The following is an 18,779-nucleotide window of genomic DNA, read 5'->3' as shown; positions in this document are numbered from 1 at the left end:
CTGGATGCTGTGGTGTCTTTATGTAGGTTAAGAGGCTGAATGGAGGGAGAAGAGAAAACAGGAAACTACAGGCCAGTTAGCAGCTATCAGGAAAATGCTGGAATCTATTAAGAAACTGCTAACCGGGCACTTAGAAAATCATAATATGATTAGGCAGAGTCAGCATGGTTTGATGAAAAGGGAAATCAGGTTTGACAAATCTATTGGAACATTTCAAGCATCTAACTAGCACAATAAATAAAAGGGAACCAGTGGATGTAATATATTTGGATTTTCAAAAGGCATTCAATAAGGTACCACATGAAAGGCTGTTACATAAAATCTTCATGGGTTGGGGATAATATATATTAGCATGGATAGAGGATTGGCTAAAGGACTGAAAACAAAGCAGAAATAAATGGGTCATTTTCAAGTTGGCAGACTGCGCTTCAAAGATCAGTGCTGGGGCTCAACTAGTTATAATCTATATTAATGACTTAGATGAAAGGACCCAATGATGTGCATCCAAGTTTTCTGATTATGCAAAGACAGATGGAAATGTAAGCTGTGAAGAGGACACAAAGAGGCTGCAAAGGGACATAGGTTAAGTAAAAAAGATTTGTATTCATGACCACCGGACATCTCAAAGCAGTTTACAACCAATATAAGTACTTTTAAAGTGTAGTCACTGTTGTAATGTAGGAAACACAGCAGCTAATTTGCACAATGCAAGTTCCCACAAACAGTAATGTGACAACCAAATAACGTTTTATTTGTGTGCTGACTGAGAGATAAATATTGGCCAAGTCAGCAAGAAAAAGTCCCCTGCTCCTCTTTGAAATAGTGTCTTAGTGTCTAATAAGTTCTGTTAATGGATATTAAATATCTAGTAGTTGAAGGTAATAGAATGAACAGGTGTTGGGTGACTATTAGTTAATTGTACTCAGATGTATATATAAACAGCCAGGACTGGCTGGATGTTGTTCGGAGTGAAGAAGTAAGCTCCGTGGCAAGCAATAAACCGTCTCCACCAAAGCATCCCAGTCTCAGTGTCTTCTTCACAAACAGGGTTGCAAGTTTCTCCAAGTGCCATGGAATCTTTTACATCGACCTAAGAGGACAGACAGGGCCTCAGCTTAACGTTTCATCTGAAAGATGACACCTCTGACAGTGCAGCGCTCCCTCAGTACTGCACTGGAACGTCAGCTTTGATCCCGAGGCGAGAGTGCTAATAACTGAGCCACACCTGACACTTAATTGAGTGGGCAATAAGGTGGCAGATGGAATATAACGTGGAGAGATGTTCATATATTCACTTTGGTACGAAAAAAACAGGAAAACATAACACTTTTTAAATAATGAGGAACTATTAAATGCTGGTGTTCAGTGGGATTTGGATGTCCTTGTACACGAAACACAAGAAATTAACGCACAGGCACAACGAGTAATTGGAAGAGCAAATGATATGTTCACCTTTATTGTAAGGGGATTGGAGTACAAGAGTAAGGAAGCGTTGCTGCAATTGTACAGAACTTTGGTGAGACCACACCTACAATACAGTGTACTTCAGGAAGGATACACTTGCTTTACAGACAGTGCAATTAAGATTCACTAGATTGATTGCTGGGATGAGAGGACTGTCCTATGAGGGGAGATTAAGAGCAATGTGCCTATCTCTCCAGAGTTTAGTAGTACGAGAGGTGATGTCATTGAAACATAAGATTCATAAAGGCCTTAACAGAGGGGTAGATGCTGAGAGGCTGTTTTCCCTGCCTGTCGAGTCTAGAACAAGGGGGTTATAGTCACAGGATAAGGCTAAGGACATTTAGGACTAAGACGATAAGAAATTTCTTCACTCAGATTTGTGAAGCTTTGGAATTCTGAAACACAGAGCTGTGGATGCAGTGAGAAGATTCAAGACTGAGATTTGATAGATTTTTGGACTCTGAGGGATATTGAGAAATGGCGATAAAGTGGAGTTGATGTCGAAGATCAACCATGATTTTTTTTGAATGGTGGAACAGGCTCCAGTGCCTAAAGGCCTACTCCTGGTCCTGTTATTTAATGGGTAGCATTAGGACAAAAACATGAAACACAGTACGCAGGCGTAATTAAATTTTCCCACTATATTTTTGCATATCTGATAGCAGCCAAGTGAAAGCCTCTTACCCAAAGTTCTCAATCCAAAACTAGAGCAAGAATTTCAGAAACCTTTCAGAATTGTATTTAAATCCCAACCAGACAGCCAACTATTTGTTCCCTTGCAATACTGTCCTACATTGGAAGATACAATATTTTTAAGGGGCTTGACAGGATAGATGCAGAGAAAATGTTTCCCCTGGCTCGGAAATCTCGAACTCAGGGCCACAGTCTCAGAATAATTGTCTGCTATTTAGGACTGAGATTTCAAAATTGTGGATCTTTGGAATTCTGTACCTCAGGCAGTGCCGATACTCAATGGTTGAAAATACTCAAAACAGAAATTGTTAAGACTTTTGGGAATTAAGGGATTTGAGAATAGCGTGGGATGAACATACGAACAGTGAGCCATTCAGCCCATTGAGCCTGCCCCGCATTCAATATGATCATGGCTGATCATCCACTTCAATGCCTTTTTCCCACACTATCCTCATATCCCCTTATCTCATTTGGTGGAGTTGAGGTAGGTCAACTACGATCTTGTTGAATGGTGCAGTTGGCTCAAACGGCCTACTCCAGCTCCTATTTCTTATACTCTTATCCTGTTCCCAGTGGAGAATGCATGCAGATCTCTCATTGCAGTTGCATGGTGCAGCCACCAGGTGGTGTGCCTGAGTGATACAAAAAAGGTCCACATTCAAACTATTGCAGAAATGTTGGTTGCAGTGCATTGCTGTTTTTGGGATGGGCATTCCAGAAACCTCTGGCCACAGCTTTCATAGGGCAGGCAAGTAAACAGCAGCAACTGTTCCTTTTAAACTTTTCTTAGGTAGCGAGTGTTAATGGCCTGGAACTCGCTGCCAATGAAGACGGTGGAAGTAGAGACTACCAATGATTTCAAAAGGAAATTGGATGGGCATTTGAGGGAAATAAACCTGCAGGGCTATGGGGATAGTGCAGGGAAACGGGACTGACTGGATTGCTCTACAGAGCAATGGACTGAATAGGCCAAATGGCCTCCTTCTGCGCCATATTGACGTATGACAAACTCAAACCAGAACATGATTATTTGAAGACTGTCAGGGAGAGCAGTCCACCCTGCTTGTTTCTGATATAGCCTTAGAACTACAGATCCTTTTCCAGCCAGAAGGCAGAGCACTAATGTGAGAGACGACATCACAACACTGCCACAGAGGCTGAATAGAGCAGTTCCTGTTTATGTAATCCCACTGGTTTGGATAATATTCACCAGTTTGAGATGCTTGTGACCAGCTGTAGCAATTAACTCATTATGCAACCCATCTGATTAACATTTTACAGAAATGTAATTGGGTTCTAGATAAATGAATGCACCAGGTTCTGCAGGTTCTGCATGGAGAAAGACAGGTTAATGTTTTGAAAGGAGAACCACGTCTGCCTTTCCTTTTTACAAACACAGGTTTTGATTTCTCGTTCTGCTTTCATTACCCGAGGAACAAAAGAACTACATTCTCACCTTGCAGTAATGATCTCTTATCTCCCTTATACTGGGTATGTAAATCCTATTTTTAAAGACAAATGAGTGATGACATCACACTGGAACATTTCTGATACTTCACAGATATGACAATCCACAGCTGATGGCAGCAGAATTGTTTAGTTGCAAAACCACTAGAAGCATTTTACAATCATTTCAATATCCATTCAATTTAACTCTGCCTACCATTTTGATTGCTTACGTGACTTGGAGTAGGTATATCTGACACAGCCTTACTGCAGATTTCATTCATACTGCTGACCATAACTCAGTAACTTGCCTACTAATGAAACAAACTATGTGAACACCATACAGATAGCTACCAATGTATAACACATGCCGTTAGTTGCACTGTGATAACATCATGCCATGCAGAATTAATTACAAATTACCTGCCCAAAACTTCAGAACTTTATGGCTACCAGCTGTAACCATGGAAACTAACACTGCTCCAAAACAAACCAGAACTCTCAACAAGATAATGCTAACAATTGATCAAGTATTCTCCTGATTATTCAGTTGGAAAGGAAAGTGCGTAACTCATGAGTTGCCATTGCTTCAGGTTTTTTTTAAATATCTAAAAAGCATTTTCCCACAGAAAGTATTTGGAAATTAAAGTTAATTTCAAAAGTTGGGTGTTTAAAGCAAAGCATATTCAAACAAGTTTAAAAAAGGCACCAAGGCACTAAATGGGTAAAATATTCATGAGTCAAGCTCAGATGTTGTTTTCCAGTAGAATGCAAATCATACGCAATTATTAACCTGGCAGTCAAATATCTCACATCCACTGTGCTCGGATGTCTCAACAAATTGCATTTATATAGCACCTTTAATACAGTAAAACATCTGAAGACACTTCACAGGAACATTATCAGACAAAATGCGATACTGAGTCACATAAGAAAATATTAGAATAGATGACAAAAATCTTGAGATAGGTATTAAAGAACGTCTTAAAGGAGGACAGACAGAGGCCTAGAGACTGTGAAGCAAAGGGCTGAGACAGCTTAAGGCATGGCCGCCAGTGGTGGGACAAAGGAAATTAGGGACACACAGAATTGGAGGAAAGTGGAATTTTCAGAGGGTTGTAAGGCTGTAGGATGTTGGAGATGGGGAGGAGTGAGGCCATGGATGGATCTGAACACAAGGATCAGAATAAATGTGAGGTGTTGCTAGATGGAGATCGAGTGTAGGTCAGCAAGCACAGTGGTGATGGGTGATAGGGACTTAATCCAAGTTAGGATATGGGCAGTAGTTTTGGAAGTGCATGATAGAACAACAGCCATTGGAATAGTGTCTCCTCTCTTCTGGTTCTGAACACAGTGATAAAAAAAGACAGTCAGTCAGTCAGATCAAACAGGAGGTAAAAAGAGCAAGCTTCAGTTGATACAAGCCAATTTAAAGCATCTAGTACTTCTGCAAATATGGGGCAGTATTTATTTGGTGGCCTTTGATTAATCTTCATTACAAGGTTTATCTGTGACAATGATCCCAGCGTTCTTATAAAACAAAGGGATAAACAAAAAACCACAATTAGAACTCAGTTCCTGGATTTGCAAGGCTCAGGAGTCATGTGCAAAGAGGGAAAATCAGTTGACCCACCCACCTCAGTGCATTGCAACAAATCCTAATTGCTTATGGAGCTGAAATTCTGAAAAGGAGCAAAACCTTACTTTAAGGTATGTCATACCATATTTTAATGACCACAGCATGCATCTCAATAAGCCCTCACCAGCAAAAGGAAAATTTGCACTTACCCATCATTGGCATATCACCACAAGAGTAAGCCTGTTAAAGATGCACTGAAGCTGATTCATTCATGGGATGTGAGTGTCGCTATCAATGACAGCAATTACTGCCCTTGAGAAAGTGGTGGTGAGCCACCTTCCAGAATGCTGTCAGGCAGGGAGTTCCAATGACGATGAAGGAACAACAACATATTTCGAAGTTAAGATGGTGTGTAACTTGGAGGTGGTGTTGTTCCCATGAGCTTGCTGCCCTTCTCCTAGGTGGTAAAGGTCGCGTGTTTGGAAGGTACTCTTGAAGGAGGCCTGGCGAGTTGCTGCAGTGCAGCTTGTAGGTGGTACGCACTGCAGCCACAGTGGAGGGAATGAATGTTTAAGATGGTTGATGGGGTGCTAATCAAGCATGGTGCTTGGCCCTGGATGGTGTGAAGTTTAAATGTTGTTGGAGCTGCACTCATCCTGGCAAGTGGGGAATATGTCATCACACTGACTTGTGCCTTGCAGATGGTGGACAGACTTTGGGGAGTCAGGAGGTGACTAACTTTTCAGAGAATACCCAGTCTCTGAGCTGCTCTTATAGCCACTGTATCTATATGGCTGGGCCAGTTAGGTTTCTTCTCAATGGTGACCCCGATATGTTGATGGTGGGGGATTCAATGATGGTCACAGTCATAATCACAAGAGTCATTATGGCACAGGAGGAAGCCATTCAGCCCATCAGGTCCATGCCAGCTCTCTGTAGAGCAACCCAGCCAGTCCCTTTCCCCTGCTCTATTATCACAGCCCTGCAAGTTTATTTCCTTCAAGTGCCCATCCAGTTTCCTTTTGAAATCATTGATCATTTTTCCTTCAACCACCCACGTAGGCAGCCATTTCCTGGTCATTACCACAGGCTACGTAAAAAAGTTCTTCCTCCCATCCCCGCTGCAACTCTTTCCCAAAACCTTCGATCTGTGTCCCTTAGTCCTTGTACCATCAGCTAATGGGAAAAGCTTTTCTTTATCCACCTTATCTAAACCTGTCATAAACTTGTACACCTAGCACATCTCCCCTCAAACTCATTTGCTCCAAGGAGAACAACCCCAACCTCTCCAACCTAATCTTGCAGATAAAATCCCTCATCCCTGGAACCATTCTGGTAAATCTCCTCTGTACCTTCTCATGGACCCTCACATCCTTCCTAAAGTGTGGTAACCAGAACAGGACACAGTACACTAGCTGTGGTCTAACCAGAGCTTTATAAAGGTCCAGCATAACTTCCCTGCTTTTATATTGCATAGCCCAAGATTCCATAGGCTTTGCTAACTGCTCTCTCAATATGTCCTGCCACTTTCAAGGTCATAAGAACTAGGACCAGGAGTAGGCAATTCAGCCCCCGTCGAGCCTGCTCCGCCATTCAATACGATCACGGCTGATCTCATCTCAGCCTCAACTCCATTTTCCTGCCCGTTCTCCATAACCCTTCAAAAAGGGAGGGAGGTAGAAAGTAGGAAACTACAGACCAGTTAGTTTAACATCTGTCATTGGGAAATTGTTAGAATCCATTATTAAGGAAGTAATTAAATTTACTAATTAAAAATCTGTCCATCTCCTCCTCAAATTTACTCAATGTCGTGGCATCCACCGCACTCTGGGGTAGTAAATTCCACAGACTCACGACCCTTTGAGAGAAGTAATTTCTACTCATCTCTGTTTTTAATCTGTTACCCCTTATCCTAAAACTATGACCTCTCGTTCCAGATTGCCCCACATGAGGAAACATCCTCTCTACGTCTACTTTGTCAATCCCCTTAATCATCTTATACTTCAATTAGATCTCCTCTCATTCTTCTAAACTCTAGGGATTAAACGCCTAAACTGCTCAATCGCTCTTCATAAGACAAACCCCTCATCCCTGGAATCAATCAATCCTCTGAACTGCCTCCAATGCAACTACATCCCTCCTCAAGTAAGCGGACCAAAACTGTACGCAATACTCCAGGTGCGGTCTCACTAATGCCTTGTACAGTTGCAGCAACACTTCTCTACTTTTATACTCTATTCCTTTAGCAATAAATGCCAAAATTCCATTTGCCTTCCTTATTACCTGCTGTACCTGCATTCTAGCTTCCTGCGATTCATGTACGAGGACACCCAGATCCCTCTGCACTGAAGCATTCTGAAGTTTCTCTCCAGTTAGATAATAATTTGCCTTTCTATGCTTCCGACCAAAATGGATAACCTCACACTTATCCACGTTAAACTCCATCTTCCAAATTTTGGCCCATATTCCTAACCATATCATAATCCATATCAATTTGTAAATTTCTTCTTTCTTTGTTGCAACTTACTATCCCACCTATTTTAGTGTCATCTGCAAATTTGGCTATAGTACCTTCTATCCCTGCACCCAAGTCATTAATACAGATTGTAAATAGTTGGGGCCCAAGGAGTGAACCCTGTGGCACCCCACTAGTTACATCTTGCCAACGAGAAAAAGATCCATTTATCCCTACTCTCTGTTTTCTGTTGGTTAGCCAATCCTCCATCCAAGTTAATAAATTGCCCCAACCCCATGTGATCTTACCTTGTGTATTAACCTTTTGTGCGGCACCTTATCAAATGCCTTCTGGAAGTCCATATATACTACATCTACAGGATCCCCATTATCCACTTTGCTTGTTACAGCTTCGAAGAACTCTAGCAAATTAGTCAAACACGATTTACCCTTCATAAAACCATACTGACTCTGATGGATTGCATTTTGACTTTCTAAATGTCCTGTTATTACTTCCTTAATAATGGATTCTAACAACTTCCCAACGACAGATGTTAAACTAACTGGTCTGCAGTTTCCTACTTTCTGCCTCCCTCCCTTTTTGAATAAGGACGTTATATTAGTTTTTTTCCCAATCCACTGGAACCTTTCCCGCATCCAGGGAATTTTGGAATATTATAACTAATGGATCCACCGCTGCCACTTCCTTTAAGACCCTAGGATGTAGGCCATCAGGCACTGGGAACTTGTCTGCCTTCAATCCCAATAGTTTGCTCAGTACTTTTTCCCTAGTGATGATTTTTCTAAGTTCCTCCCTTTCTATAACCTCTGCATTTCCTGTTACTATTGGGATGGTACTCATGTCCTCCATCGTGAAAACTGAGGCAAAATACTGATTTAGTGTCTCCGCCATTTCTGTGTTCCCCTCCATTAACTCGCCAGTCTCATCCTCCAAAGGACCAACATTCACTTGAGCTACTCTCTTACCTTTTATGTACCGATAGAAGCTTTTGCTATCTGTTTTTATATTTTGTGCTAGTATTCTTTCATAATTTACCTTTGCTCTTTTTATCACATTTTTAGTTACCCTTTGTTGATCTTTAAAAGTTTCCCAATCTTCCAGCCTGCCACTGGCCTTTGCAATATGGTATGCCTTAGTTTTTGTCTTTATGTTATCCTTAACTTCCTTGCTTAGCCATGGATGTTTTTACCCCCTCTTAGAATCTTTCTTCCTCTCTAGAATATATTTTAGTTGGGAAGAATTGAATATCTCCTTAAACATCTGCCACTGCTCATCAACTGTCCTACATTTTAGTCTTCCTACCCAGTCTACTAGGGCCAAATCTGTCCTCATGCCTATGTAATTACCTTTGTTTAACTCCAGAACGCTAGTGTGGGACTCCAGTTTCTCGCCCTCAAACTGAATTTGAAATTCCGAGTGACCACATCTGTAGCAAGTGTTGGCTGCTCGAGGAATTCCGGCTCAGAGTTGATGAGCTGGAGTCTGAGCTTCGGACGCTGTGACGCTGTGACCCACCAGCTCCCACACCATGCAGGTACAACACATCGCCTGGCCCTGCATCTCTATTTTATTTAATTAGATTTTAATTTGTTTTTAAAATTCCGACTGGTCTTTAGTTTTTTATTCTGCTTTAGTTTTTAGTTTATATACTAATAAATCGATCAAGTCTTACTCTATATTTGATTTCAAATTTAAAAGCTTACCTGTATACTCATCCCGGTGGCTCGCACTGTTGAATGTGACGTCACTCTGATGTCACTTTTCGATTTTCCCGGCTACGCTCCTGCTGTGAACCTCTGCTCCTCTCTCTCTGTGACTCGGACTCTGGCTTAGCACGCTTTTTTTTTGAACCTTCACTACCCCAGCTGCTCCTCTCTCTGTGACAAAGCTCTACGCATAGGAACTCCCAGGTTCCTCTGTCCCTGCACACTTTTTTAGAACTGTACATTAAAGCTATATTGCCTCTCTCTCTAACCCTTCTGCCAAAATCCATCACCTCACACTTCTCAGTATTAAATCCCATCTGTCACTTGTCTTACCATTCTGCTCGCCTATCTATGTCCTGTTGCAGTCATTTAATATCATCCTCACAGCTTGCCACACCGCCAAGTTGGGTATCATCGGCAAATTTTACTCTGTATGCCAATATCCAAATCATAGATATATCAAAAAAAGCAGTGGTCTGCGTACTGACCCTTGGGGAACACCACTGTCTACCATCCTCCAGACTGAAAAACAACCATTTACTACGACTTGCTGTTCTCTGTTCTTCAGCTAATTTTTTATCCAACTGAACACTGACCCTCCTATTCCATAAGTTTCAATTTTCTTAACCAGCCTTTTATGTGGTACCTTATCAAATGCTTTCTTAAAATCTATATAAACAACATCCACCGCATTCCCTTCATCAACCTTCTGTCATTTCATCCAAAAATTCAATTAGATTAGTCAAGCACGACCTGCCTTTTGCAAATCCATGCAGGTTCTCCTTAATTAACTCAAACCTCTCCAAGTGCCTGTTGATTTTTTCCCTGATTATTGGTTCTAAAACCTTATCCAACACTGATGTTAAACTGACCAGCCTGAAGTTGCAAGGCATGCCCTTACATCTTTTCTTGAATAACAGTGTGATATATTTGCCACTCTCCAATCCTCTGGCACCTCCCCCATATCTAGGGAAGATTGGAAGATTATGGCAAGCCATAATCTGCACCCGCAATTCCCTTAGCTAACTGGGATGCAAGCCATCCGGAACAGGTGACTTATCCACTCTAAACATAGCCAGCCTTTCCAGTACAACCTGCCTATCAATTTTCGCCCCCATCGATTACTACTACCAGTGTCAGCATACTCTTCCTTAGTAAACACCAAAACAAAGTACTCAAGTATTCTAGCCTTGCCCTGTGCCTTTAAGTATATATCACCCTCTTTGTCCCGAAGAGGCTGCACTCTGCCTCTTGCTACCCACTAACTATTTACATGGTGATAGAAGATTTCTGGGTTCCCTTTTATGTTAACTGCCATTCTATTTTCATATTCTCTCTCTGCCAGTCATATTTTCCTCTTCACTTCCAGACTCCACTTACTGTATTTGGCCTGGTTCTCACCTGAAGAACTCACCTATCATGCATCATACACCCTCTTGGTTTCATCATATTCTTGATCTCCCTTGTCATCCAAGGAGCCCTGGCTTTGGTTCCCCTACCTTTCATCATTGTCGGAATGTACCTAGCCGATGCCCGAAACATCTCCTCCTTAAAGATCACCCATTGCTCCATTACAGTTTTTCCTGTCAGTCTTAGGTTTAATTTTACCCTGGCTAGATCCCCTCTTATCCCACAGAAGTTAGCCTTCATCCAATTTACAAGTTCTACTTTCGAATGTTCCTTGCCCTTCTCCATTACTAATTTAAACATTATGATACAATAATCATCACCCTTACCTAAGTGTTTCCCCAATGACACTTGGTCCACCTCATTCCCCAGCACCAGATCCAGCAATGCCTCCTTCCTAGTTGGACCGAGAACATACTGGTTAAGGAAATGCTCCCAAACACATTTCAGAAATTCCTCCCCTACCTTTCTCTTTACTCTAACGTTATCCCAATCAATATTTGGGTATTTGAAGTCCCCCAACATCACCAGTTACAGTTCTTGCCTATCTCTGTGATTTCCCTGCAGACTTGCTCCCCTCTCTCACACTATTTGGAGACCTGTAGAATACCTCCAGTAGTGTGATCATACCCTTTTTGCTTCTCAGCTCTAATCAAATGGATTCTGTCCAAGGCCCTTTTTCCAACACTATAATGTATTCCCTAATCAGTCCCATCACCCCACCTCCCTTTCTTCCTTCCCTATCTTTTCTGAACACTTTGTATCCTTGCATATTAAGCACCCAATCCTCACCATGTTTAAGCCACGTTCCATTATTGCCACTGCATCACATTCCCACACAGATATTTGCTCTTGCAGCTTACCAGCCTTCACCACACCCATACATGCATTCTAAACCTGTCTTTGTGGTGCCCAGAACTGAGTACTCCAGGTGTGGTCTAACTTTTTTTTTAATTCTTTCATGGGATGTGGATGTCGCTGGCAAGGCCAGCATTTGTTGTCCATCCCTAATTGCCGCTGACAACTGGGTGGCTTGCTTGACCATTTCAGAGGGCAGTTAAGAGTCAACCACACTGCTGTGGGTCTGGAGTCACATGGTGTGGCCTACCAGGTAAGGACGGCAGATTTCCTTCCCCAAAGGACATTAGTGAGCCAGATGGGTTTTTATGACAATCAATGATAGTTTCATGGCACCATTACTGAGACTAGCTTTCAATTCCAGATTTTTAAAATTAATTAATTGAACTTATTAATTGAATTTAAATTCCATCAGTTGCCAATGGTGGAATCTGAACCCTTGTCCCCATGGGAATGGTCTGGGCCTCTGGATTACTAGTTCAGTATTCCTCATAGCCCTTCTTAGTCTGCTCTGATTTAATGTAGTACTACTTCCTTCTCTAATACTATCCAACACACACACTCCTTTATACACCTTAGTCCTCTTTTCTACTTCTGTATACTGGTGCCCATCCCCAGCCAAATTAGTTGGTGGTAGAATACAATTCTGCTGCTCCCGATGGCCCACAGCACCTCGTGAATGCCCAGTTTTGAGCTGCTAAATCTGTTCCATTTAGCATGGTGGTAGTGCGACAATATGTTGGTAGGTGTCCTTGGTATGACAACAGGTCTTGATCTCCACAAGGACTGTGCAGTGGTCATTTCTACTAATACTGTCATGCACAGATGCATCTCCAACAGGCAGTTTGGTGAGGATGAGGTCAATTAGGTTTTCCCTCATGTTGGTGTTCTCGCCACCTGCCACAGGCCCAGCCTGGCAGCTACGTTCTTTAGGACTTGGCCAGCTTTGTCAGTAGTGGTGCTACCAAGCCACTGTTGGTGATATATGTTGAAGTCACCCATCCAGAATACATTCTGCGCCTTTGCTACTCTCAGTGCATCTTCCAAGTCATGTTCAACACGGAGGAGTGCAGATTCATCAGTTGAGGAAGGGTGGTAGGTGGTAATCTGGAGGTTTCCTTGCCCGTGTTTGACCTGATTCCATGAGACCTCATGGGGTCAAGAGTCAAATTTGGCGACTTCCAAGGCCACCCTCCTGACTATATACCACTGTGATGCTACCTCTGTTGGGTCCGTACGGCAGGTGGGACAGGATATACCCCGGGATGGTGTTGGAGGAGTCTGGAACCTTGGCTGAAAGGTATAATGCTGAGAGTATGACAACATCAGGGTGCTGCTTGACCAGTCTGTGTGACAGCTCTTCCAATTTTGGCACAAGTCCTCAAATGTTAGTGAGCAGGGCTTTTCAGGGTCAACTGGGCTGAGTGTGCTTTTATTGTGTCCAGTGCCTGGACTGATGCTGGATTGTCATAGGAACAGGAATAGGCCATTTGCCTCTTTTGCCTGTACTGACATTCAATGAGATTATGGCTGATCTGCCACCGAACTCCTTTGCCTCACATCCCTCTGGATAACAAAAGTCTATCAATCACAGATTTAAAATGAACAGATCTAGCATCAATTGCCAATTGCAGAAGAGAGCTCCAAACTTCTACCACTGTGTGTGCAAAAGTGTTGCCCAATTTCACTCCTGAAAGGTCTGGTTCTATTTTTCTTTTAAGACTATGCCACCTAGTCCCAGATTCGGAATTTATTCAAACTGGGGCTTTATTGCCTGGCATTTGGACAGTCTTGTCCAAATTGCTGACTAGCTACAGGTGTGGCTTCATACGAATTAGGAGCAGAAGTAAGCCCCTCGAGCCTGCTCCGCCATTCAAGAAGATAATGGCTGATCTGATTGTAACCTCAAACCCACATTCCCGCCTACCCCCAATAACCTTTCACCCCCTTGCTTATCAAGAATCTATGTACCTCTGCCTTAAAAATATTCAAAGACTCTGCTTCCACTGCCTTTTGAGGAAGAGGAAGTGTTCCAGTGCTTCAGCAACACTGTTTCATCCACAAGCCCCAAGCTTAGTAGAAAGGGCCTTACACACACGTGCACAACACTGATAAATGCACTTCTTGTATATAGTTATGAAATAAATATCTACCAATTCAGCAATCAAGCAAGCAAAGCATTTACAATCATTAATAATTCCATGGTCTTTCATTTTACCAAACGTACAAGAGATTACAGCTCTCATAAATACGCCATGCGAATATAAGAGATCACATCCCCAACCATATAGTCTATTACTGATCTGTTTATTTAATAATCAGAAATTCAATTAGCCACATCTGGATTCCCATTAGTCATCGTAGCTGGTAAATAATTTGTTGGTCAACACTGATTTAGAAGGTTTGGGGGATATAATAACAAGAAATGCTGGAAATACTCAGCAGGTCAGGCAACATCTATGGAGAGAGAAGCAGAGTTAACGTTTCAGGTCAGTGACCCTTCTTCAGAACAGCCAGGTTTGGGGGATTGATCAAAATTTTCAAGCTATTAAAGGAGAACAAGTAGTGTAGAGAAAAAATATTTCTGCTGGTAGGGGAATCTAGGACTGGGGGATAAAATAAACATTAGAGCCGGACCTTGCAGGTGTGTAATTACAAACACTTCTACACAGTGTGGTAGAAGTTTGGAACTCTTTTAAAAATGGCAACTGATGCAAGATCAATTGTTAAAGTAAACCTCAGATTGATAGTTTTTTGTTAACCAATGGTATTGAAGAGATATGGAGTTTGGTCACAGATCAGCCATGATCTCATTGAATGATGGAACAGGCTCAAGGGGCTAAATGGCCTACACCTGGTGCTGTGTTAATTGTATGCAGGTGGTGGACATTAACTGGAGATTCACTTGTGCCCCTATAAATACACATGTTAAAGTGTATTAGTGGTGCCCCTTTCAGAAAGTCACTTAGTTCCTCTTTATTGACAACCTCCCAATTTGTTCAAAAGGGGTATAAAGAGACAGACTGAAATTGTGGTTGTTGAGTTAGGAGATGCATGCTTGTAATGTGCAATTTTATAAATAAATGCTTAAAGTGTGTAAAGATGAGCTCCAGTTCCCCCCTTCACCAACTGGCTTTCTGGAATATTAACACTATGTTCCTAATCCTTGGAGTCCAAGTATAATCTGGTAAACCTACACTACACTCCCGCCAAGGACAATATATCCTTCCTACGATGTGCTGCCCTGAACTGCTCACAACACTTTGTTGATGATGCCAAACTTGGATGTGTGGCATACATAGGCGAGTAGAATGGGTAGACAAATGGCAGATGGAATTTATAGAGAAGTGTGAGGTGATGCATTTTAGGAAAAGGGATGGGAAGAAGCAATATAGACTAAAGGACACAGTTCTAAAGAGTGTATAGGGACAGAGGGACCTGGGAGTTCATGTGCACAGATCTTTGAAGATGGTAGGACAAATTGAGAGTAATTAATAAAGCAAATGGAATTTTGGGCTTCTTAGAGAAACTGAGTACAAAAGCAGGGGGGTTATGCTGAACCTTTATAAAGCTCTGGTTAGGCCACAACTACAATATACAGTACTGCCCTTATTTTGAGACTGTGTTGGACGCTGCGTTCCAGATTCCCTAGCCAGAGAAAAGCAGGACAAATCCAATCTTGACCCATTACTGCCCCATCAGTCTACTCTCAATCATCAGCAAAATGTTGGAACATGCTTTCGACAGTGCTTTCAAGCGGCACTTACACAAAGCTCAGTTTGGGTTCCACCACATCTATCCCCTCCGGATCAAAACATGGACAAAAGAGCTGAACTCCAGAGGTGAGGTGAGAGTGACTGCCCTTGACATCAAGGCAGCATTTCATTGACTGTGGCATTAAGTACTCGAACAAAACTGAAGTCAATGGGAATCAGAGGAGAAACTCTTCACAATGGCTGCAGCCATACCTAGCACTGAGGAAGATGGCTGTGGTTGTTGGACACAAATTATCTTAGTTACAGGACATTGCTGCAGTTCATTAGGACAGTGTCCTTAGCTCAACGACCATTAATGGCCCCCCTTTCAGTTAATAAAAAAAAATCAGGACTTGGGCTGCTCACTGATGATTGCAGTATACAGTTCCATTCCCAACTCCTCAGATAATGATGCAGTCCGTGCCCACATGCAACAAGATCTGGACAACATTCAGGCTTGACAAGTAATATACACACCACCCAAGTGCCAGGCAAAGACCATTTCCAACAAGAGAGAATCTAACTACTGCCCCATGACATTTAACAGCATTACCATTACCAAATTCCCCACCATCAACATCCTGGGGTCACAAATGACCACAAACTTAACTTGATCAGCCACATAAATACTGTGGCTACAAGAGCAGGTCAGAGACTGGGTATTCTGTGGTAAGTGATTCACTTCTTGACTCCCCAAAGCCTTTCACCATCTGTCAAGCACAAGTCAGGGGTGTGATGGAGTTCTTTGTATTTGCCTGGATGAGTGTAGCTCCAATAAAACCCAAAAACCTCTATGAGAAGGAAGCCCACTTCATTGGCCATCCACTACCATCTGAAGCTTAATGCCCTCCACCACTGGCGCACCATGGCTGCAGTGTGTACCTCTACAAGATGTACTACTGCAAATTGCCACGGCTTCTCTGGCAGCACCTCCCAAACCAGAAACCACCATCATCTAGAAGAACAAGGGCAGCAATCACATGGGGACAACACCACCTCCAAGTTCCCCTTCATGTCACACATCATCCTGGTTTAGAGTAATATATGGCACGGAAGGAGGCCATTCAGCCCATCGATTCCATGCCAGCTCTCCACGGAGCTATCCATTCCGTCCCTCTCCCCCGCAGCCCTGTGAGTCTATTTCCTTTTGAAGTCATTGATTTTCTCCGCATCCACCACCGTTGAGAGCAGCGAGTTCCAGGTCATTACCACCCGCTGCATAGAAAAGTTCTTCCTCATATTTCTCCCTGCATCTCTTGCCCAAAGCCTTAAATCTGTCTCCTAGTCCTTATATCACTGATTAATGGAAACAGTTTTCCATGTCTAATTTATCTAAGCTTGACATAATGCTGTACACTTCTATTAAATCTCTCTTCAATCTCCTTTGTTCTACGGAAAACCACCCCAATTTTTCCAACCTAACCTTGTAGCTAAAATCTCTCATCCCTGCAACCATTCTGGTAAATTTCCTCTCCACCATCTCAAGGGCCTCCTTCCTGAAGTGTGGTGACCAGAACTGGATGCAATACACTAGTTGGGGCCTAACCAGGGCTTTATAAAGGTTCAGCATAACTTCCCTGCTTTTTTACTCAATGCCTCTTTTTATGAAGCCCAAGATCCCATATGCTTTACGAACCACTCTCTCAATATGTCCTGCCACCTTCAAAGATCGATGCATACACTTCAGAATTGTTTACAATTAAGTATATGCTGCCTCTCCCTATTCCTTCTGCCAAATGCATCACCTCACACTTGTCAGTATTAAATTTCATCTGCCGTCTGTCTACCCATTCTGCCAGCCGATCTATGTCCTCTTGCAGGCTGTTCATGTCATCCTCACTGTTTGCCACACCTTCAAGTTTGTGTGGTTAGCAAATTTTGAGATTCTACTCTATTCCAAGATTCAAGTCATTTATGTATCACAAAAAAAGCAGTGGTCCCAGCACTTAAGCTTGGGGAACACCACTGTGCACCACTGGAAATATATCGCCATTTCTTCATCACTGCTGTGTCAAAATCCTGGAATTCCGTCCCTAACAGTACTGTGTGAATACCTTCATCGTAGGGACTGCAGCGGTTCAAGAAGGCAGCTCACCACCACACCTCAAGAACAATTAGGGATGGGCAATAAATGCCAGCCTTGCTAGTGACACCCACAGCTCACGAGTGAACATGTGCGTTAGGTAACTGATAGAAAAGTGCAACTAAAACATAAAGTGGAACCCATGGCGTGCAAATAGAATACACAGAGACACATAGCATGTAACTGACACACAAACAGTGTATTAGCTAACAACCTGGAGTGCACACCATGTAACTCAAATATCAACAGGAACTGACATGCAATTAGAATAGAAACTGAAACGTGATGTAGAAGTAGAATACAAACAGGAACACACTGTGTAACTAAATCACAATCTTGAACAGACACTATGCAATGGAGATCATAAACTGGAACACATCACGCGTTCACAAAAATACAAAGTGCAATACAAATTTTCTTTAAGCCAAAAAATTCATGCATGAAAGCCAGTAAAATCACATCATTCTCAGACCAGCTCATTATTTCAGCAATGTACCTCAATCTTTCAGTACATCCATCACAAAGGTGGAGTCGCAGCCTTGAGAACACTTACCATCAGAGAATGAGAGGACTGGGTGTAGACAGGGATCTAACAGTGCTAGCCGTTCTGACACGGGCATGTCATAGCGATTCTCAAGTGACTCAGAATTCTTGGAGCCACACATTATACAAGAAGTTATGACGTCACAGTTACATCGCACTGTAAGAGGACGCTGGGTCTGCAAAAAGGCACAGGAAAAAAAAAATCAATGATCGGCAGTAAATGCTGTACAATGTAAAGCATACAAAAGAATACAAAACACTGTTTGCGCAGTTAATAGGTCAAAGGCTGCAACCCAGCTTTTGCATTCAATATCAAATTATTATGGGCAATACAAAAAATCCTCAATGGTGAAGCTAGCCACATCTCCCTGGCTGCTAATGAAGATGTAACTGTGACCTTTGAGGTCTGGTTTCAGTGCAGATGCAAAGCACTTCGCTTTCACCATGTCAAGTTCCTGATATTGATCAAATGTCCAAAACCTAATGGATCAGGGCACAGTGGGGAATCATAGTTCAGTTTTGTTTATTTTGCTAGCACTGAAATTTCATTAAAAATCCCAATTAACCCCATTTCAGCATCAGTGGTGATCTTCACCAATACTACAAAACCAGACTTTGGTGCCAGACCAGTTTTGGGCAGCCACTCTAAAAACCAGGTCAAGTCCAAATTGGCCAGATGGGAATCAAGCAGTCACACAGTGCATACCCTGGCTATTCACTCATTGCCTCTTTGCAGGATGAGGTGGGAAGGGAGGTCAATAGGTCCCTA

The 18,779-nt window shown here is 42.4% G+C and overlaps 1 protein-coding gene across 2 annotated transcripts in view; it reads right to left on the bottom strand.

The window, feature by feature from the left end:
- The window catches only part of kansl1b (KAT8 regulatory NSL complex subunit 1b), a 193,523-nt gene that overhangs the window by 36,761 nt on the left and 137,983 nt on the right, over positions 1 to 18,779 (bottom strand). For both annotated transcript variants that reach the window (XM_068013093.1, XM_068013092.1), the window contains exon 7: positions 18,021 to 18,186. In XM_068013093.1, coding sequence (XP_067869194.1) covers positions 18,021 to 18,186 — 166 coding nt within the window. The remainder of the gene's footprint in view (positions 1 to 18,020; positions 18,187 to 18,779) is intronic.

The sequence above is a fragment of the Heterodontus francisci genome, chromosome 33 (genome assembly GCF_036365525.1).
Source record: "Heterodontus francisci isolate sHetFra1 chromosome 33, sHetFra1.hap1, whole genome shotgun sequence".
Taxonomy (NCBI): domain Eukaryota; kingdom Metazoa; phylum Chordata; class Chondrichthyes; order Heterodontiformes; family Heterodontidae; genus Heterodontus; species Heterodontus francisci.
This window is presented reverse-complemented; position numbering and strand designations above follow the sequence as displayed.